A 21,842-nucleotide genomic window follows, 5' to 3' on the forward strand; every position below is an offset into this window, starting at 1 on the left:
CCCGCCGGCCCGGATTGGCCGGCTGCCGGCCGCGATTCCGCACTGCGCACGATGCCTCCCAGAGCAACGATGCCCTAGAAAGGACTCGGGCTGCCCTTGGAGTGCCACGTGACTCCCTGCAGTGTCACAGCATGTCCCCACCATCACACCCATGTTGCTGCTGTGTCTCCACAGCGCTACACCACGTCGCTGGGTGGCGCACAGTGTCCCCCATGTCCCAGTATGTCCCAGCATGTCCCACCGTGTTACCATGTCGCACTATGTCTCTGCATGTCCCTTCTGTGTCCCCACGGCATCATGCTATGTCCCCACCCTGCCTCACCGTGTCCCCGCAGTGTCCCGTCGCAACCCCACTCCCACAGAATCGGGACCTGGATAAACCCCAAAACCAAAAAAAAAAAAAAAAAAAAACCCCAGAAAAAACCCCCAACAAAACCTGGAAAAATCCCCAAATTCCCAGCCTGAGCCCCCCCTGTTTTTGAAAACCCAGTAAATCACAATCCCAAATTTGCACCGTTCCCATGGAATCAGTACCCGGAAAAACCAAAAAGCCAAAAACCCCCAACTTCCTCCATAAATTCCCAATCTTTTCCAACAAAGCACAACTTCTGGGATTTAAAGCAGACGGAATTTTTTATTTTTAATATGAAAACTTGGAATTAAAATTTCCAAGAGAATCCTGAGGGATCCCAGTTGGAGCCTCCAGGGTCAAACATGGGATTGGGGCAGTCCTGGGCCAAAATTCCCTGGAATTCTGGCCTGTGCCTATCCCCCACCTCACCGGGAGACTCCAATAATTTACGGAAATAAATACAGGGAATAAAATCCCAAAATCGCGGGAATTCCAACAATAATCATTTGGGGGAAAAAGCATGGAACTGTGTGGCAAAAGCATGGAATTCCGTGGGAAAAACACAGGATTCTGCGGGAAAAACACGGAACTGTTAGGGCTGGGAGAGCATTTTCCAAGTCCAAGGGTGGTGTTGGTCGGAGGTGTGGTGGCTCCCGGCTTTTTGGAATTTTTCTTCAGGAAAAAAGCAGAATCCAAGATTTTGTTTTGGAAACTCCCAAAAAAAAAAGGTGAAATCCTGAATCCAGTTGGGAAAAACCTCTGGAATCCACACGGGAATGGCGAGAGCTGGAAAATCACTGGGAAAAAGAGGGAAAATTCCCGATTCCGACCTGAATCATGCCCTGGATGATCCCAAACCTCTTCCCTTGGGAAGGGCTCCAAGTCCAGCTGGGAATTCTGGTCATTCTGAAGGGGAAGGATCCGGCTGGGCCCAGACCCCGAAATTCAGGTTTCCACCACTCGGATCAGGGGCAGCGGCTTCGGGCCTGGGAGGCGTTTGCTGGGAAAAGGGGGGGAAAAATAAAAGGGAATTTTTCAGTAGGAAAAAAACAGGGAAAAAGGTTTCAGGGAGATCTGGATTCCCAAAAATTCCAGTGAGAGTGATTTGGGACCTGCTGCAGACATTGAAAAATTAGGGGAGATTCCAATTATCCTCGAATCTGGAAGAGCAACCCAAAATTCTGAAAATTGGTCACTAAATGCAGAAGAGAATCCCAAAATCCAGACGGCACTTCCAAAACTGCAGCCCCAAATCCTAAAGTTCATTGACCAATCCAAGGAGAATCCCAAAATGCAGAAGAGATCCCAGAATTCCCGATCTGAATCCTGCCATTCCCGGCCCAGATCCCAGAATTCCCGACCCTGATCCCAGAATTCCCATTGCACCTGCTGACGTATTCCGACTTGGAGCGCACGCGGGCGCTGCTCCCGCCCCGGCTCACTTGTTTCTCGATCAGGTGCTCGATCCGGTCATGCATCTCCAGATTCTGGGAAAAAAAACAGGATTTGGGATCCGGTAAGGACTTTCCAACCCTGGGGAGCTACCTTGGGGTGGTCCCTCTGTGCCCGGAATGGGAATTTTTGGGATCTGGGGGAATTTGGAGTGTAGGAATGGGATTGGGAATTTCCTGAGTTATTTGGGAAGGTTTATCCCAGGAAAAATGAGGATCAGGGGGAATTTTCCATCTCAAAATACTCAATCTCCCTGTTGGATTGGAAATTTCCCAAATCCTGATGGAAATGGTCAGGCTCAGGTTGGGAATTTTGGTTTTTTTTTCCGGGGTGGTTTTTTTTTTTGGTCTTTTGGGATTTTCTAGGTCTTGAATCCCTCCCACTTTTTTCCCCCCTTTTCCCCGCTTTTCCCCCATTCCCAGTTCCCCAACCACCCCCACGAGGAGCCCAACCCCAATCCCGACATTTCCAACCCCGATCCCAACATTCCAAAAAGATCCAAGCTCGGATCCAGCCCCCAGAATTCCGGGCCCCACCTCTGCTTCCAGGTAGGAAACTCTTTCCTTCAGCTCCTGGATTGCCGCGTCCTTGGCCTGGATCACGCTCTTGGAATTCTGCAGCTGCAACCCGGACATTTCCAAGGGATTGGCAATTCCCGGATTTTTTCCCGGGTTTTTCCCAGGTTTTTCCTGGATGTTTCCCTGGTTTTTCCTAGATTTGTTTCCCAGATTTTTTCATGGATTTTGCCTGGATTTTTCTGAAATTTTTTCCTGGTTTTTCTCAGTTTTTCACTGATTTTTCCCCAGTTTTTTCCTGGGTTGTTTCCCAGGTTTTTTCCTTGGTTTTTCCAGAATTTTCCTGGGTTTTCTTCTGGTTTTTCCCCATTTTTTTCCCAGAATTTTCCCCCATTTTTTTTCCCAGAATTTTCCCCCATTTTTCCCTGGATTTTCCAGGGTTTTTCCCGGTTTTCTCATCACCTGCTCGATCATCTGGCGGACTTTGCGCTGCTGGCTCTTGAGCATGTCATCCAGGTGATGGATTTTCTCCCGGAGGCCCGCCACCTCCTTCTCCAGCTGGGATGAGCTGAGAAAATAGCGGGAAAAATCTCTGGGAACAGTCTCCAGAAAAACTGGGAACACCCACATCAAAAAAAAAACCAGAATTCCCATTCCAAAAAAAAGCCTGGGGATGGTCACATCCAAAAAAAATTGGGAGTGTTCAGCTAAAAAAAAATGGGAGTGTTCACAGCAAAAACACTCTGGAATTTCTGCTCAAAAAAAGAAGGGAATATCCACCCACCGAAAAAACCTGGGAATGTCCACCACAAAAAAACCCTGGGAATGCCCATCCCAAAAAACCCTCGGATATTGGGAACGAGTCGGGATATCAGGAATTGGGCGTTCCTAGGATTTTCTCATTCCTGGGATTCCCCCATTCCCAGAATTCCCTTTCCCGGATTCCCACATTCCCAGAATTCCCATTCCTGGACTCCCACCGCTCCTGCTGTGCCGCTCTTTCCCCTTCCGCCTTCCGGAGCCGCTCCAGCTCCGCCTGTCCCAACTCCATCCGCGCCAGCAGATCCCGGTGATCCTGCGGATTGGGCAGGCATTCAGGAATGGGATAACGGGATACAGGATAATGGGATATGGCATAATGGGATATGCGATAACGGGATACGGGGTAACGGGACACGGGAATGGGATTCAGGAATGGGATACAGGGACGGGACAGCGGGAAACCAGGAATGGGTCAGGATATCAGGAATGGGGTGGGGTATCGGGAATGGCTGCCGGCTCATCCCAATCCCAAACCCACTCATCCCAATCCCCCCGATCCCAAATCACCTTTTCCATGCCTGCCAGGAGCTTCTGGAGCTGCTCCACCTCCGTCTCCGCTCGGCCGCGGGCGGAATCCGCCCGCTCCATGTCTTCCTGGCACCGCAACAGCGCCCTCTGCAATGGGAAATCCAGGAATTCTGGGAATTCCAGCTCTCCCAGGATCCTGGGACACATTCCGGAACCTTCCTCGGCAGGAGGATTTTCCTGGAGATCCCTCAAGAAACCCCAAGGGGAATAGTTCCTCAAAAAACTCAGCATCTCCTCTAAAACTACAAAATTTGGACAAAATCGCCCCTAAAATTCCAGCATTTGGGCAAAATTCTCCTGAGGTTCCTGAATTTGGGTGAAATTCTGGATTTTTAGGAATTCCAGGCTCACCTCGAGACCGTCCCGCTCCAGCTGGTGCTGCTTTTCCGCCTCCTGGAGCCTCCACAGGAGCCGCGGGGCCTCGGGGTCCTCCTGTGGGAAGGGCCCCAAAAGGCCCCAGTATCCCCCAAATATCCAAAAGGCCAAAATTCCCAAATTTTGTGTTTTCCGAGAGCTCAAAAATTCCCCAAATTTGGGATTTTTAGCTAAAAACGGAACCTCCCAAATCCCAATTAAAACTTGGAATTCCAAGACTTGAAATTTGGTGGAAAACACAAAAAATTCCCAAATTCATCCCAAATATTTCCCATTTTTGGGTGGAAAATGGGTTTCTTAAACATTTTCACCCTGATCCCAGATCCCACCCCAGAAAATTCCAGAAATTTTTCTGTCCCCTACCGGATTTTCCTGGGAATTGCCCCGGCAGGAGCAGCTCTCGCTCCGCTTCTCCAGCACCACCTAGAATCCGGGGGAAAAAGGGGGAAAATCGGGATTTATCACAAATTTTTCTAATTCCCCAACTCCCTTTTCCCAAATTTCAATGGATGAATTCCCATTTTTTCCTTATTTTTTTGAAACCTTCTTCCCAATTTTAATAGATTTATTCCCAAATATTTTCCACATTTTTAAATCCAAGAATTTTGTCCCATTTCCCAAATGTCAATAGATTTTGTCCCAGTTTAAATCCTAATTTATTCCTATATTTCTATGGATTTATTCCCATTTCTCCCCAGTTTTTTTATTTCCAGGACCAGTTCCCGCTTCCCAGTTAGGGGCAAAATTTGGGAATTTTGTCAAAGTATCAACTCCAAAATTCCAGGATCATCCCCGGGAGCTCCTAAATCCCTCCAGAAAATCCCAAATTTCACATTTTTCACCAAAAAATGGAATTTTACTGTTTTCCCTACCAATAATTGCAATTTTTCCTTTTCACCACCCCAAAAACAGGAATTATTCCATTTTTCCCTGCAAAAATGGGAATTTTCCCTTTTCGCACCAGAAAAGTTGGGATTTCCCCCCTTTTTCCACCCGAAATCCCTTTGGGATGTTTTTTTCAGGGGAAAATTCCACTTTTTTTTTTTTTTGTAATTCCCTATTTTTTTACCTCAGAACTCTCCTGAAATTCCCGAAATTCCGTCCGGGTCTGGAGTTTGGTGCTCAGATCTTCCCGGAGTTTTTTGAGGGCGCTCCCAGCCTGGGACAACGAGGGAAAAGTTGGGAGTTTTTTGGGATTTGGGAGGGAGGGGGGAAAAAAAGGTAAAAAAATCCAAATAAAAATGGGGGAAAATCCAATTAAATGAAAATAAATGACAATAAAAGTTGGAAATCTGGGGAACTTTTTTGGGAATTTGGGGAAAACTAGGGGGAAAATTTCTGGGAAATTTTACACTATTTTTTTTTTTTTTAATTTTGGGATAATTCAGGGAAAATTTGGGGGAATTTTGTGGGAACCCAGAGAGGAATTTGAGGGAATTTGCAGGGAATCTGTGGAAATTTTGGGGGAAATCTGGGTGAATTTTGAGGGGAATTTGTGGGAATTTTCAGGGAATTTCACCTCCTGGATGTGCCGGACTTCGCTCTTGAGTTGCGTCACCGGCTCCTCGTGGTCGGCACGAGCCTTGAGATAAACCTGGAATGGGAACAGGAATAAAAGGGGATTGGGAATGTCCCAAATCCCTCCGGGAATTCCAATGGATCTGGAGGGTTCAGGGCAAGGCTTCCCAAAATTTCCTGGAATTTTCTGTCCCTGAATTTTCCCATTAAATTTGAATTTTCCACGGTTTTTTTTGGGAAGGTTTTCCCCACCTGTGTTGCTCCCAAGGAGTGGAATTCCCTGAAATCCACCAGGAATTCCTGAAATTCTACCTGGAGTCCCTCAAATCCACACTAAATCCCCAAAAATCCACCTTTTATTCCTAAAATTCCACACGGAATTCCTCCAAATCCACCTAGAATGCTCTGAAATCCCCAAAATTCCACCCAGAATTTCCCCAGATCCAAACTGAATCCCAGAAAATCCACCTGGAATTCCCCAAAATCCTTCAAATCCATCCCCAAATCCAATAAAAATTTTATGGAATTTGGGGGGAATTTTGCAGGATTCTGATTGAATTTTAGGGAACCTGGGGAAATTTGTGGGAATTTTGCAGGAATTTTGGGGTAATTTAGGGACAATTTGAGGAAAAATTTGCTGGAATTTCTGTGGAATTTTGTGGAAATTTTGATGGTAATTCGGGATAAAATTCTCAAACCACCCTGGGCACCTTTTTCCCCAGGCACCAATCCCAAAACCCCTAAAACCCCAGGATTTGGGGCACCTTGATGATCTCCTCATCCCCATTCTTGGATTTGGGGCATTCCGAGGCCAAAATTAGGGAATTCCTGGGTCTTTTTGTGGGAATGTTGTGGGAATTTTAAGGGAACTTTGTGGGGAATTTTGGGAGAATACTAAGGAATTTTAGGGGAATTTTGCAGGAATTTGGGGCCATTTTTGACGGACTTTTTTTTTTTTATTTTGCTGGGAATTTTACCGCCCCCTTCCTCCCCTAGGAACGATCCCAACTGCCCAAAAAAATCCCGGGATTTGGGGCACCTTGATGATCTCCTCATCGCCGTCCTTGGATTTGACGCACTCCGAGGCCAAGGAATTCCCGTCGGATCTCTTGGCCACCATGGCGAAGGCTCTGCCCACCGGCTTTGGGGGAAAACGCGGCGATTTCGGGAAAAATTTCCCGGGAAAAGCCCAGAACTGGGATTTGCCACCCTAAGGGTGGTGGCCGGGTGGGAATTGCCCCAAAAACCCCGGATTTGGAGGGAAAAATCCAGGATTTTCATGGAAAAATGCAGGATTTCCAGCTGTTTCCTGCTGCGGATACATCTGGGAAAACCACAATCCCATTCCCTGTCCCAAAATGATCCCAAAAATCCTGGCTTTTACCACAAAATCCAAGCCTTCCCCCCCAAAATGCTGAATTATCCCAAAATTCCTATTTTCCTCCCCCAAATTCATGGTTTTACCCCCCCAAACTCCCACATTTCCCCCCAAGACCCCCAATTTTCCCCCAAAATTCGCAGAATTTCCCCCCAAATTCCCACAAAAATCAAAAATCTCACGTCTTCTCCCCCAAATCCTGAATTTTCACCACAATTCCCCCCCAAAATTCCAAGAGTGGTCCCAAAACGCCCACAATTTCCCTGAAAATTTCCCATTTTGCTCCCCAAAATTCCCATTTCCCCCCTCAAATTCCCAAATTTTCCCCCAAGCTCTCAAATTTCTCATTTTTCCCCGAAATTCCCAGAACTTCCCCCTGGTATTCCCAATTTTCCCCCCCCCAGTCCCGCTCTTTCCGCACCTTCTGTTTGGGCCGGGGCTCCCCGGGGGGGTCTCGGGGCAGGCGCAGCCTCAGCACCGGCCCGGCCTCCTAAGGATTAAACCCGCTTTAAAATCGGGACTAAAAACCGGCATTTTGGGCAAAGCCAAGCTCAGGATAAATTGGGAAGAAATACAGTAAAAATCCGGGATAAATCCGGAAAGAAGCCAGGATAAACCGGGAAGAAATCCGCGATAAATCCAGGATAAATCCGGGATAAATCCAGGATAAATCCCACACTTCCCAGATTTCTCCACTGGGATCGGAAAGGAGAAAGGGAAGGAAAAGCGACTCTGGATCCGGATTTTTTTGGGGGGGATGTTTTCCAAAAATTCCAGGACTCACCTCCGGAGTCCAGGCAGATTTGGGGACCCCTCCGGAACTTTCCAGGGATCCAGGGGAGTTTTCAGGGCTGGGAAATTCTGGAAATTCTGTGGGACGCCTCATGCTCAGCTCCTGCTGGGAAAAACCTGCCCTGAACCAGAAAATTCCCAAAATTCCCAAATATTCATTCCCAAGGAGTTTCCCCACCCGACCCCAAGGGGATTTTTTTGGAGGAATTCGCCGGGAATGGGAATTTTGGGAATCTCAGAAATACTGGATGGGGGAATCCCAAAAAATTCTAAGAGTGGGGATCCCAAAAAAACCCCGGGAATTTTGGGAATTCCCGGTGATCCCAAACCGCTCCTTAAAAGGCTCGGAATGAGGAATTTCACTCTGGAAAACCAGGAAAAGCAGCCTGGAATCCGGGGAAAATTCCGGAGCTCTCCAAATCCATTAAAAACCCCGGGATCGTTGGGATTTGAGACACAAAATTCCCAAATTTCCCGGGATTTAGGGCGGGGTTGGATTTTTGGGAATGTACCAGCCCCGCCCCAAGGCCCGGCTGGGAAAAGCGGGAAAAAAAACCGGGAAAAAAAAAAATAGGGAAAACTCCTCAAATCCCGGCCGGAAAATTCCGGGATGGCCCCGCCTCCTGGGGTTCGGAATTCCCAAAAAATTGGGACTTCGGAAGCGGATTTTGGGGAGAGATTCCCGGGAATTCCATGGCAAAACGGAGCCGGGAAGATCCTGGAAACCCCGGGATGGGTCTGGGGCTGGAACGTGGGAAAAAGGGATTTGGGATCGCCCAAAAATCATCCCGGGAATTCCGGGAATGAGGAAAAGGAGGGACCCGGGAATTTTGGGGAGGGGTCCCGGGGTTCTTAGAGAGGGGATCCCGAGGGAATTCTGGGAAGGATTTGGGTCCTTTGGGAAGGATTTGGGAATTTTGGGAGGGGTCCCGGAAATTCCAAGGAGGTTTGGGATCCCCCAAAAGTCGTTCCAGGAGGGGGAAAAATCCCGGGAATTCCGGGAATTTCCGGAATGAGGAAAAAAGGCGGGACCCGGGAATTTTGGGGAGGGGTCCCGAGGATTTCAGAGAAGGGATTCGAGAATTTTGGGGAAGGATTTGGGAATTTTGGGAAGAAGTCTCGGGAATTCCAAAGGGATTTGGGATCCCCCAAACTCCTCCCAGGAGGGCGGGAAGAGCCCGAGAGTTCCGGGAGTGGGGAAAGGAGAGGCCCGGCAATTTTGGGAAGGGGATCCAGGAATTTCGGGAAAGGGTCCCGAAATGTTTAGGGAAGAGATGCAGGAATTTTGGGAAGGATCCGGGTATTTGGGGCGGGATCCCGGGAATTCCAAAGGGATCCCAAAAGGGGGAAAAAAATCCCGGCCGTTCAGGGAAGAGCCAGAGGAAAGGAATTTTCCCGGAGACTTCTGCGGAAGATGCAGGAACTTTTTGGGAATGGCGCAGGATTTTTTGGGGAAGTTTTTGGGCAGGATTTGGGAATTCGGGGAAGGGTCCCGGGGGGTTCTTACCGGGGATTCCGGGAGCGCGGCCCAGCCCGGGAGCCCGTTCATGGCCCCGCCGCCACTTCCGCCTCACCTGAGCCAGGTGGCCACGCCCACGCCGGCCACGCCCCTGTGTTTGGATATTGTTCGCGATGTTTGGCCACGCCCCCCGCCTGGGTCATGCCCATGTTTGGTCATGGCTAAATTTGGTAATGAGGCAGTGTGGACACGCCCACAAGGTGGAGGCCACGCCCACAATGGGAAGGGGGGAGTTGGGAGAATTGGGGAAAAAAGGGGAAGAATTGGGAAAAAAAGGGGGAGAATTGGGGAAAAAAAGGGAGAATTGGGGAAAAAAGGGAGAATTGGGAAAAAAAGGAGGAGAATTGGAGAAAAACGGGGAGAATTGGGGAAAAAAGGAGGAGAATTGGGGGGAAAAGGAGGAGAATTGGGAAAAAGGAAGAATTGGAGAAAAACGGGGAGAACTGGGGGAAAAGGAGGAGAATTGGGAAAAAGGAAGAATTGGAGAAAAACGGGGAGAACTGGGGGAAAAGGAGGAGAATTGGGAAAAAGGAAGAATTGGAGAAAAACGGGGAGAACTGGGGGAAAGGGGAAGGGGGGAGTTGGGAGAATTGGGAAAAAAGGGGGACAATTGGGGAAAAAAGGAGGAGAATTGGGGGAAAAAGGGGAAGAATTGGGAAAAAAAGGGGAAGAATGGGGAAAAAAGGAGGAAAATTGGGGAAAAAAGGAGGAAAATTGGGGAAAAAAGGAGGAAAATTGGGGAAAAAAGGAGGAAAATTGGGGAAAAAAGGAGGAAAATTGGGGAAAAAAGGAGGAAAATTGGGGAAAAAAGGAGGAAAATTGGGGAAAAAAGGAGGAAAATTGGGGAAAAAAGGAGGAAAATTGGGGAAAAAAGGAGGAAAATTGGGGGAAAAAAGGGGGAGAATCGGGGGGAAAAGCTGTTGGGATAAAACTGGGGGGAAATTGGGATAAAAGTGGACAAAAAATGGGGAAAATTGGGATAAAACTGGGGGGAAACTGGGGCAAAGCTGTGCCAAGCCGTGCCCAAGGTGACCTGAGCCGTGCCAGTGTCACACCCGGGTGTGCCCAAGCCGTGCCAGTGTCACACCCGCGTGTCCCCAGCCGTGCCAAAGCCCCGCCCTGGCCGTGCCCGGCCCTGCCGAGGCCGGAGCCGTGCCAAGCCCGGCCCGGGCGTGTCCCCAGAGCCGTGCCGGGCCATGCCAAAGGCATGCCAGAGCCGTGCCAGGCGCTGTCCCAACCCTCGGTGCCACCGCGCTGTCCCCAGCCCGCCCAGGGCTGGCACTGCCCGGGCGTGTCCCCGGCTGGAGACGCCTTGGGGACATCCCCGGGGCGGGTGGCACAGCGGAATGCCAGGCAGTCCCGGGGAATTTCAGGGAATTTTGGGGGATATCGAGGAATTTGAGGGAATTTCAGGGAATTCCAGAGAACTGCGGGGATTGGGAGCTCCCGGGAATTTCAGGGATTGGGAATTCGGGGAGCGCTGTCCCCGGGATGTCCCCAAGTGTCGGGGAAACTGAGGCACGGGGGGTGGGGACAGCGCGGGACCGGTCGGGCCGGTCCGGGGGCACCTCCGAGGGCACCGGGCGTGGCCCTTCCGGGGTGGGGACACCCGGGGACACCAGGGGACAGAGGTGGCAGTGGTGGCAGCTGCGGGCGCTGGCACGGCCCTCCCTGGGTGGCGACTACAGGGGATACCAGAGGTGGCACCTGCGGGGGCACCGGGGGACACCGGGGTGGCACTGGCGGCACCTTCCTGGGTGGTGACCTCACGGTGACCGCAGGGGACAGCGGCAGCCCCTGCTGGGGACATCCCGGTGTCACCTGCGTGGGCACGGCCCTTCCGGGGTGGGGACAGGGGACAGCAGGGGACAGAGGTGGCACCTGCGGGGGCACCGGGCACGGCCCTTCCGGGGCGGTGGCCACAAAGTGACCGCAGGGGACACGGCCAGAGGTGGCACAGGGGACAGCGGTGGCTCCAGTGCCCCCTGCTGGGGACATCCCGGTGCCACCTGTGTCACCACCGGCCACGGCCCTGCCGGAGGAGTGGCACAGGGACACCCGGGGACAGAGTTGGCACCCGAGAATTCCTGAGAATTCCCACTCACAATTCCCAAGAATTTCCCACCCAGAATTCCTGAGAATTCCCAAGTCCCCCCCAGAATTTCCAAGAATTCCCTGCCCAGAGTTCCTGAAAATTCCTGAACATTCCCACCTAGAATTCCCACCCAGAATTCCAAAAAAATTCCAGACCCTGCTGCCCTTAAACCGCAGGATTTTATTCCAAACATCTTTGGGAGCAGGCGGGAATAAAAATTCCTGGAATTGGGAAATCCCAAGATTCCCCCAAAGTGTCCTCGGGAGCTGGGAAATCCCTGGATTCCCACGGGGTCCCAGCTGTTGTTCCTTCATGTCCTCGCTTTGGGAATTTTTGCCTATGGAGCAGCAGCAGCCTGGGGCTGATCCCGGCTAGAATTCTGGGAATGATCCCAGACTCCATCCCAGCTCCGGAATTCCCAGGAATCAGCGGGAGGGGGCTGATCCCAGGGATGGCCCCGGAAGCAGTCCCAGGTTGGGACCAATCCTGGAACCGATCCTGGAACCAATCCCGATGATGACGATGGTGATGATGATGATGATGACGGCGACAATGACGACGGCATTCCCGGCATTCCCGGCCTCAGCAGGAGCTGGCCTGCAGGTTGGCCTCGCTCAGGAGGGAGGCGATGGCCGCGGATCCGAACTCCTCATCCGAGCTCAGCCGCTCGTCCTGCAGCGCCGAGTCCACGGCGCGGCGCCTGCCGGGGGAAATTCCCTCTTCCATGGAATTCCCGGCCTCTTCCATGGAATTCCCGGCTTTTTCCAAACCAGAATTCCCTTACCAGGCCTCCTTTTCCATGGATTTAGATCATTTCCCATGAATTTAGGACTTTTTGCTTGGAATTTGGGGTTTTCCCATGGGCTTGGGACCTTTCCATGGGTTTAGAAACCTTTCCCATGGATTCTGGAATTTTCCAGCTGGGATTCCCTTACCAGGCCTCCTTTTCCATGGATTTAGATCATTTCCCATGAATTTAGGACTTTTTGCTTGGAATTTGGGGTTTTCCCATGGGCTTGGGACCTTTCCATGGGTTTAGAAACCTTTCCCATGGATTCTGGAATTTTCCAGCTGGGAATTCCTTACCAGGCCTCCTTTTCCATGGATTTCAGGCGCCGCTGGAGCTGCTCGTTGAGCTCCTGCTGCTCCTCCAGCTCCCGCTGGGATTTTTTCCGGGCGTTTTCCAAGCGCTCGATTTCCTCCTCGGATTCGTCCACCTGGCGCTTCAGGGCCTTCACCCGCAGGCTCAGCTGGGAATTCCCGGGACTCGGGGTCGGATTTGGGATTTGGGAATTTTGGGAGAATCCTGGGGTACAGGGATTGGCCCTGGCCTCGGAATTTTAAGGATTTTAAAGGATATTTTATGGATTTTTAAGGATTTTTGGGGTTTTTTTCCATCCCAAATCATTTCAGGAATTCCTTGGATGGGATTTTAGGGATTTTCAGGATCCAAGCTCATCCCTGAGATGGTGGGAATGTCCCTGGCCTCGGATTTTTAAGGAATTTTTAAGGATCTTTGGGATCTTTCCCAGCCCAAACCATTTCAAGATTCCCTGCCGTGGCTCAGATGGGATTTTCGGGACAAATCCTGGATCCTCTCCCAGATTTTTCCACGGAATTCCAGGAATTCCAGCCCCACCTGGTCCCTGTGGCTGCTGCTGTTCTGCCGCTCCTCGTCCAGCTGCAGTGACAATTCCTTGATTTTCCGCTCCAGCTTCCGGTTGGACGAGAGCAGGACGCTCTTCTCCCTGTGGAAAAACGGGAATTCCATGGATTCCCCGCCCTCTGGAGCGGCCTGGCAGTGGGATTTGGATGGATCTTTATGGAATTTCAGGGAATTTCAAGGATGTTAAGGGATTCTTAAGGAATTTTTAAGCAATTTTCAGGAATTATTAAGGAATTTTCAAGGATTTTTTTAGGGATTTTTAAGGGATTTGGGATTTGGAAAAATTTGGGAATTGGGATTGGAGATTTGGGAATTGGAATTTGGGAGTTGGGAACTGGTGTTAGAAAAATTTGGGAATTGGGATTGGAATAATTTGGGATTTGTGATTTGGGGTCGGGCACCTCTCCTCGGCCTGGAGCTGCTCCCGGAGCTCTTCCAGCTGCGATTCCAGCTGGGAATTCCGGCTGTTCCCGGGTCGCTGCTGCCCCTCGGAAGCGGCCAGCCGGTTCTTCAGCTCCTTGTTCTGGGAAAAATTCCCAAAAATCCCCCTGATCCCGGGGCTCTTCCCGGTTTTGCCAAGTTTCCCAATGGGGAGGAATTCTGGGAATTCTTTGCAGGATTCCAGGAGTTGGAAAAGTGGGGAAATATGGGAATTCTGGGACTTGTCTGCAGGGAAAAGTGAGAATACTGCACAGGAAAAGTGGGAATTCTGTTGGAATCCTGCAGGGAAAGTGGGAGTTCTGCAGGAAAAACACCCTGGGAGAGGGCAGAGAACCCCAAAAGCTGGGACTGGGAATAAAAGGAAAACCAGGAAGAGGTGGAAAAAAAACAGAAAAAAAGCAGAAAATGTAGGGAAAAAGCAGGAAAAAACTGGGAAAACTCCTTGGAATCATGATCCCATTCCCAAGGATTCTTTTCCCAGAATTCCTCATGAAATCTGGGCTCCCCCTGGGCCATTCCCACCAGGATTCGATGCTGGATCCGGGGATTTTCCCGGGATTTTTCATGAGTTTTTTCCAGGATTTTTCCAGGACTTTCCTGGGAATTTTTCCGGGAATTTCCGGGGATTTCCCGCACCTGGCGCTCCAGGGAGGATTTGTCACATTCCAGGTCCTGGCGGCTTGAACGTTCCTGGAGCAGCTCTGCCCGAAGCTGCTCGATCTGGGAATAAAAACAGAAAAATCCGGGAATTTCCAGAGATTTCCAGGATGTTCCATGGATTTTTCCATGGATTTTTCCATGGATTTTCCCATGGATTTCAGGAATGGGATCGGCAGACGTGCTGGGATTCTCTGGGAATCGTGGGAAAAGGATCCCTGGGATTATTCCCAGTGGAAAAAATTCCCCTTTTATGCCCCATTTATGCCTTGGAATTTTTTGGGGAAAAGGAAGGAATAAAGTTCGGGAAAAGCCCAGAATCCATTGGTATTTAACCCCCAAATTCCCACCCAGACACCAAAAATAGGGAATTTCTTTGGGAATTCTTTATCCCTTTTCCCAACCTCTTCCAATTCCCCATTCCCACCCCAACTGACAATTCCCGGTTGGAATTTTCACATGGATCCTTGGTGGGGCGGGGGGGGGATTGGAATTCTAGGAGAATTCCATTTTTGCCAAGATGAGAATTCCCAAAATTCCCAGGTTTTTACCTGGTCCCGGCTCCGGGTCACCCTCTCGCTCAGCAGCTCCACCGAGCTCCGCTCCTCGTCCAGTTCCAATTCCAAACGTTTGGATTTTTCCTGATGGGAATTTGGGATGGAATTTTTGGGGAATTTGCTGGGAATTTTGGGGGAAACTTTGGAAAAAATTTTGGAGAATTTTTGGGGAAATTTCTGAGAATGTTCTGGGAATTCTTTAGGAATTTTCCATTATTTTGGGAGGAGATTTTCTGGGAGCAATATGGGAATTTTTTTCCCCATTTATTGGAGAATTTTCTGGGATTTTTTCAGGAATTCCCCACCTCCAGTGCCTTGGAATGCCGGGCTCGCTCTTCCTGGGATCGCTTCCGATTTTCCAGCTCCTGCTCCAGCTCCTGGAGCTTCTGGAGCAGCAGCTCCTTGTCCAGCAGGATCCGATCCTGCTCCTCCCGGTTTTCCTGGATCGTCTCCTTCAGCCGGGAAACCTGCCAGGAGAAACCCAAAATTCCCCAAATTCCCAGCTGGATTTTCCCCGAAAATCTGTGGAATTCCTGGAAAAATCATCTCTGATTCCCAATGAACCTCGTCCTGGAGCTTCCCAAGGTTCTGTTGGAATTTTTCTGCCTCTGCCTCGCGGTCTTGGGCGATTTTTTGGGAATCCGTGAGTTCCCGGCGGGATTTTTCCTGGAATTCTTCCAGTTGGGATCGGAGCGAGGCGAGGGAGCTCTGGGATTCTGCCGTCATCTGCTCCAGCTGAAAAACGGGAATTTTGGGATTGGGAATTTTGTGGGATGGTGCCAAAAATGGGATCTGGGTGTTGGGGTGGAAATTTTGGGGGGGTGGAAATCCTGGAATTCCATGAAAAAAGCTGAAAATTCCATGGAAAAAAAACAGAATTCAATGAAAAAACCCTCAGAATTCCATAAGAAACTCAAGAATTCCATTAAAAAATACCAGAATTCCATGGAAAAATCCAGGGATTTTCAGGAAAAACCCCTGGAATCTCTTCCCAAACCTCTAAGAGGTCCCAGTCCCACAAGACGAAGATTTTGGGATGAGGAAACACCAGAATTCCATGAAAAAAACCCAAAAATTCCACCAAAAAATCCTCCAAAATTCCATTTTAAAAGCCCCAAAATTCCATTAAAAAAAAAAAAACAAATTCCACCCCAAAAAATCCTCCAATTTCACAAAAAAAGAACCCAAAACGCCATTAAAAAAAAAAAAAAAAAAAAAAAAAACACCAGAAAAATTCCATTTGATACCCAAAAAAAATTCCAGAAAAAAAACCCCAAAACTCCATGGAAAAGTCTGTAATTCCGTGAAAAAAAAAAAAAAAAACTCCCCCAAATTCCCCCACAAAAAACCCACTCCAAAATGCCACAAAAAGCCTCTGAAATTCAATGGAAAACCCCCAAAATTCCCTGAAAATCCTTGGAATCTTTTCCCGCACCTCCCGGCTGAGCACCAATTCCAAATCCCACAGGGAAAACCCCACAATCCCAGGGAAGAACCCCAAAAACTCCCAAAAAACCCCAATAATTCCACAAAGAAAGCCCAGAATTCCGTGAAAACCGCCGGAACTCCGGGAATTCCGGCACCTCCTGGCTGAGCCGGTCCCGCCGGCGCTGCTCCTCGCCCAGCGCCGATCCCAAATCCCGCAGCTCCCGCTGGGACCGCTCCAGGCGCGACTCCAGCGCCCGCTCCCGCTCCGCGCTGGATCCCAGGGACTCGGCCAGGGCCGCGCGCTCCGCCTGCCCGGAGAGCGTGGGGATCAGCGGGGCTCCCTGGGGATTTCGGGATCAGCGGGGCTCCCTGGGGATTTCGGGATCAGCGGGGCTCTCGGGGGGTTTTCGGATCAGCGGGGCTCCCTGGGGATTTCGGGATCAGCGGGGCTCCCTGGTGATTTTGGGATCAACTGGGGCTCCCTGGGGATTTTGGGATCAGCGGGGCTCCCTGGGGATTTTGGGATCAGCCGGGGCTCTCTGGGGATTTCGGGATCAGCTGGGGCTCTCTGGGGATTTTTGGGATGAAGTGGGGCTCTTTGGCGATTTCTGGGGATTTATAGGGATTTTTGGGGGAGACTTTGGGGGGGTTTTTTTTGGAATTTTGGGGGAATTTTTTTTAATTTTTCTTTGAATTTTTGGGAATTCCCAGCACCTCCAGTTTGGATTTTCAGGAATTCCCAGTACCTCCAATTCAGCCACTTTCTCCCGGAGCTGTTCCCAGTTCTTCTGCTGTTCCTTGGATTCCTCCAGCCGCGATTCCAGAAGTTTCCGTGCCTTCTCCGACACCTCCAGTGCTGATTCCAGGGAAATCTGGGCCTTGGGGGATCCAGAGGGGATTTGGGGGCATTTTGAGGAATTTTGGGGGATTTTTCAGGATTTTTTTGGGATTTTGGGTGGGATTTTGTGGGAATTCTTTTTAATTTTTTGGGACAATTTTGGCTGAGCCCACAATGAGCAAATCTGGGACCCCAAATTCTGAAAAAGTCCCAAAAATTTCCAAAAAAAATTCCTGGTTCCTGGGATTTTGCCTCCTTACCTGAGCAGCCTCATCTCGCTCCCCCCGAAGCTTTTCCAGATCCTTCCGGGCCTGCTCCAGCTCCTGGGAAAAATCCCAAATTTTGACCAAAAGAAATTCCCAAATTTGGGGGGAAAAATCCTGAATTTTGGAAAAAAAAATCCCCAATTTTGGGATAAATTTTCACTGATTTCTCGCACCTTCCGGAGCTTTCCCAGCTCCTGGGGGTCGCTCCGGGCTCGATCCCGATCCTCCCGCGCCGCCTGGAGTCGCTCCCGGAGCTCCCGGAGCTCCTCCTCCAACTCCTCCCGCTCCAGCCGCGCCTGCAGCAGCCTGAAAAATCCCAGCAATTCCCAAAATTCACAAAATTCCCTCCATCCCAAAATCCCCGACCTTGTTTTGTTGGGAGCTGGAGTTGAAAACCCTGGAAAATCTCAGAAAATCCCAAATTTTGGATCACCCCAGGCTCCGGGACTCACTCCTGCTTGGAATTCCGGAGCTCTTCCTTGTTTTTCTGGAACATTTCCCGCCACTGCTCCGTCTCCTCTGCGCTCTCCTCCAGCTCCCGCCGCAGATTCCGCAGCTGCATTCCCAAATTTTCCCGCTCCTGCTCCAGGCTGGATTTCTCCTGCAAGGAATTGACAAGGTTCCCAAAAAAAAAAAAAAATTCCCGGGGAATTCGAGACAAAATATCCGTGGAATCGGGGCTGAGTCCATGGAAATTCCAGAGGTTTTTTTCCCCCCATTCCAGAAGGATTTTTCCCAACTTTTCCCCCCATTCCGGAGGGATTTTTCCCAGTTTTTCCCATGTTCCACTGAGGGTTTTTTTCACGGCTTTCTCCCCTATTCCAGAGGTTTGGAATATGGGGAAAAGCCTGGAATTCCCAATTCCCACCTCCGACACCCTCTCCGTCTCCCCCCGGATCGTCTCCATCTCCCCCCGGAGCCGCTCCAGGTCGGAATCGTGCGCGGCCACTTCGGCCTTCAGGGCCCCCTTGAGCGCCTGCAGCTCCCGCTCCTGGCGCCGCCGCGACCCCAGGACCTCCTGCAGCTGCTCCCGGCACTCCTGCAGCTCCTGGGAACGGGAAATTCGGGATTTGGGGGTGGAAAAACCTCCTGGGAACGGGAAAACCGGGATTTGGGATGTGGAAAAACCCCAAAACTTCCTGGGAACGGGAAATTCGGGATTTGGGGGTGGAAAAACCTCCTGGGAACGGGAAATTTGGGATTTGGGATGTGGAAAAACCCCAAAACTTCCTGGGAACGGGAAATTTGGGATTTGGGATGTGGAAAAACCCCAAAACTTCCTGGGAACGGGAAATTTGGGATTTGGGATGTGGAAAAACCTCCTGGGAACGGGAAAACCAGGATTTGGGATGTGGAAAAACCCCAAAACCTCCTGGGAACGGGAAATTCGGGATTTGGGATGTGGAAAAACCCCAAAACTTCCTGGGAATGGGAAATTTGGGATTTGGGGGTGGAAAAACCCCAAAACTTCCTGGGAATGGGAAATTTGGGATTTGGGATGTGGAAAAACCCCAAAACTTCCTGGGAATGGGAAATTTGGGATTTGGGATGTGGAAAAACCTCGAAACCTCCTGGGAAGGGGAAATTTGGGACTTGGGATGAGGGAAAACCCCAAAACCTCCTGGGAATGGGAAATTCGGGATTTGGGGGTGGAAAACCCTCAAAAGCTCCTGAGAATGGGAAATTCGGGACTCGGGATGTGGAAAAACCCCAAAACCTGCTCGGAATGGGAAAATTGGTATTTGGGGGTGGCAAAAAATCTCAAAGCCTCCTCGAGTCTTACCAGGATTCCAGGAATTCCTGGGAAGGGCAAATTTGGGATTTGGGGTTTTGGGTTTTGTTTTTTGTGTGTGGTTTTTATTGGCATTTTTCTCCTTTTGAGGTTTTAAGGGCTTTTTGTTTGTGTGGGGTTTTTTTTTTTTTTTTTTTTTTGTTTTCCCCTTTTTGGAGGTTTTTAGGGGTACCTGGTAGAGGTCCTGTGTGTCGGGGTCACTTTTGGGGTCACTTTTGGGGTTGGTGGCCAGCAGCTGCCCCTCGAGGTGGCCCAGCCGTGCCTCCAGCGCCTCCTTGGCGGCTCTCAGCTCGCTCAGCCTGGGCAATGAAGGGTTAACAGGGCAAATCAGGGGTTAATGGGGGAAATCAAGGTTTACTGGGGTTTTCTGGGGGGGGGGATCATGCATTCCTGGGGTTTTTTGGGGTCCGGAGGGGATTTGGGGGGGTTAGGTGGAATTAGGGGAGGTTTGGGGGTCTTGGGGGGGATTAAGGGAGGTCTGGAGGGTCTTGAAAGGGTCTTTGGGCCCCAAACCCCAAAAGTGACAAAGGGGGACCCACAGTGGCCTCAGACCCCAAAGGGCCACCCCAAACCTGCCCCCAGCCCTTCAGGGGACCCCAACCCCAAAGGGACACCAGGGGTGACCCCAAACCCCAAAGGGCCACCCCAAACCAGCCCCCAACCCTTTAGGGGACCCGAAACCCCTGGGGGCAACCCCAAACCCCAGAGGGACAATGGGCGTGACCCCAAACCCATCCCCCCCATTGGTGACCCCATTACTGGGCCTGGCTCTGCTGCAGCTCCTGGGATTTCCTGTCCAGGGCCTCCCGCAGGATTTGGGATTGGGGCAAGTCTGGAGCCCCCACGGAACTCTGGGACATTCGGGGACATTTGGGATGTTAGGGACATCGCATCCTAAAATCCCAACTCCTAAACCCATCCCAAATCCCAAACCCATCCCAAATCCCAAACCCATCCCAAACTCATCCCAAATCTCAAACCCATCCCAAACCCCAAATCCATCCCAAATCCCATCCCAAATCCCAAAGCCATCCCAAACCCATTCCAAATCTGTCCCAAATCCCTAACACCAAATCCATCCCAAACCCCAAACCCCTGGAATTTTCCCGCTCACCGCCAGCTCCTGGAATTTCCCCAGCAGCCTCGAGGTTTTCCTTTTCAGGGAAATTTCGCTCTCGGAGCTCCTGGATTTGGGGTCGGATTTGGGGGAAAAAGATTGGGAATGGGGTCACGGAAAAAGGGACAGGCAGGAATTGCTGCTGGATTCCCCCAAATCTCGAATTTGGGGAAAATATTTGGGAATTGGGGTCACGGAGGGGGAATTTTAGGGCGGTTTTGGGGGAATTTGGGGTATTTTAGGGCGATTTAAGGTAAATTTGGGGGAATTTTTGGGCTGTTTTGGGGGGATTTGGGGGAATTTTGTTTTGGGGGGGATTTGAGGCTATTTTTGGGGTATTTTGGGGCTCTGGGGGCTCACCCCTCCTTTAGGATGCTGTAGATGAGCTCGGTGGGGTTTTCGCCGCCCCCCAATTCCCGCTGATCCCGCAGCAGGTCCGGGGTGGATTTCAGCTTCCAGGAGGGAACAAAAACACTCAATTCCAACAAAACCCCAAATCCCGCATTCCAGAGGGGGAAAAAAACCCCAAATTTTACAGGGAAAAAACATTATTTTATAGGGGAAAAGCAAAATTTCATAGGAAAATAACCCCAGTTTAATGGGGAAAAACCCCAATTTTACAGGTAAAAACCCCCAATTTCATGGGAAACCCCCCCCCAAATTTAATGGGAAAAGTCCTTAAATTTTATAGTAAAAACCCCTTTTTTTTTTTTTTTTTTTTTTTTTTTTTTTTAAGGAAAACCCCCGATTTTCATGTAAAACCTCCAATTTTTAGGAGAAAAAAAAAGGGTTTTTTTGAGGAATTTCCCCCCAAATACCTGCATCTCCACGCTCTGCTCCTCCATGTCCCCAAACCCGCGGGGAATTTGGGGAATTTGGGGCGGGATCGCGGCGGATTCCCGGGAATTCCGCGCATCCAGACTCTGCGAGCGCTTCCTGGGAGCCGCCCCGGGGCCGCGGAACCTCCGCGCCGCTCGCCCGCGGGGCAAATTCCCGTCGAATTTGGTGATCAGAGAATCCACGGAGCGCAGCGGCTCCGTGTCCACATCCCCGGGAATTCTGGGAATTTCCCCATCCTTTTTTCCCAATTTTTCCCCGCCTTTGGGAAAAGGCGCGCTGAGGTCCCCGTGCGATTGGGATCGGCGCAGCTCCTCCGAGGATTTGGGGATTTTCAGGTGCTGATCCGAGGATTTTGGGGCATCCCGGGATCTTCCCGCGTCCTGATCCGAGGATTTTGGGACCCCCCGGCATCGCCCCGAAGTTTCCTCATCCCAGGATTTTGGGACCCCCCGGGATCCCCCCGGAATTTCCTGATCCGAGGACTTGGGGCCCTTCCTTAGCTCCTCATCCCAGGATCTGGGGACCCCCCGAGACCCCCCTGAACCTTCCTGCTCTGAAAACCTGGCCATCCCCTGAACTCCCCCCAGCTCCTTCTCCCAACCTTTGGGGACCCCCCGGGACCCCCCTGCACCTTCCTGCTCTGAAACCCCGCGCGTCCCCCCATCCCAAACCTCCCCCTCCTCCTCCTCGGAGCCGCTGGGGGGCCGGGCCAGGGGGGCGTTCGGGGGCGTTTCGGGGTGTCCCCCCTTGATCTGCACGCCGAAGCTGTCGCCGCCGCGCTCGCCGCTGTTGAGCACCACGAAGGGCTGCCCGGCGATGCCCTGCACCCGCACGGCCACGCCGTAGGAGCCGCCGCGGGCGCGGGGCGGGCGCGGGGGGCGCCGCGGCTCCCGG

The 21,842-nt window shown here is 51.0% G+C and overlaps 2 protein-coding genes across 3 annotated transcripts; both read right to left on the reverse strand.

The window, feature by feature from the left end:
• Window positions 1-696: 696 nt before the first annotated feature.
• On the reverse strand, window positions 697-9,323 carry TUFT1 (tuftelin 1). 2 transcript variants are annotated; one of them, XM_041477564.1, is made up of 14 exons: window positions 9,240-9,323; window positions 7,725-7,835; window positions 7,362-7,430; window positions 6,602-6,703; window positions 5,564-5,638; window positions 5,114-5,203; window positions 4,408-4,467; window positions 4,021-4,101; window positions 3,649-3,756; window positions 3,300-3,394; window positions 2,782-2,887; window positions 2,341-2,424; window positions 1,739-1,839; window positions 697-1,352 (listed from the first exon to the last, which is right to left on the reverse strand). In XM_041477564.1, exons 1-14 carry the CDS (start codon window positions 9,279-9,281, stop codon window positions 1,298-1,300), a joined length of 1,179 nt encoding a protein of 392 aa, XP_041333498.1. In that variant the 5' UTR covers window positions 9,282-9,323; the 3' UTR covers window positions 697-1,297. The 2 variants fall into 2 exon arrangements, with proteins under 2 accessions (XP_041333498.1, XP_041333497.1); XM_041477563.1 differs by lacking the exon at window positions 697-1,352 and having other exon boundaries at window positions 1,477-1,839.
• A 2,193-nt stretch (window positions 9,324-11,516) lies between these two features.
• CGN (cingulin) lies at window positions 11,517-21,610 on the reverse strand. Its single transcript, XM_041477565.1, has 19 exons — window positions 20,927-21,610; window positions 20,469-20,560; window positions 20,106-20,175; window positions 19,751-19,842; window positions 19,164-19,290; window positions 18,068-18,247; window positions 17,652-17,800; window positions 17,373-17,505; window positions 17,194-17,256; window positions 16,842-16,973; window positions 16,251-16,403; window positions 15,232-15,402; window positions 14,973-15,134; window positions 14,662-14,751; window positions 14,090-14,173; window positions 13,414-13,535; window positions 12,986-13,094; window positions 12,433-12,596; window positions 11,517-12,046 (listed from the first exon to the last, which is right to left on the reverse strand). Exons 1-19 carry the CDS (start codon window positions 21,515-21,517, stop codon window positions 11,929-11,931), a joined length of 2,802 nt encoding a protein of 933 aa, XP_041333499.1. The 5' UTR covers window positions 21,518-21,610; the 3' UTR covers window positions 11,517-11,928.
• Between the last annotated feature and the right edge of the window lie 232 nt (window positions 21,611-21,842).

The sequence above is a fragment of the Pyrgilauda ruficollis genome, unplaced genomic scaffold (assembly GCF_017590135.1).
Source record: "Pyrgilauda ruficollis isolate IOZ18807 unplaced genomic scaffold, ASM1759013v1 scaffold408, whole genome shotgun sequence".
Lineage (NCBI taxonomy): Eukaryota > Metazoa > Chordata > Aves > Passeriformes > Passeridae > Pyrgilauda > Pyrgilauda ruficollis.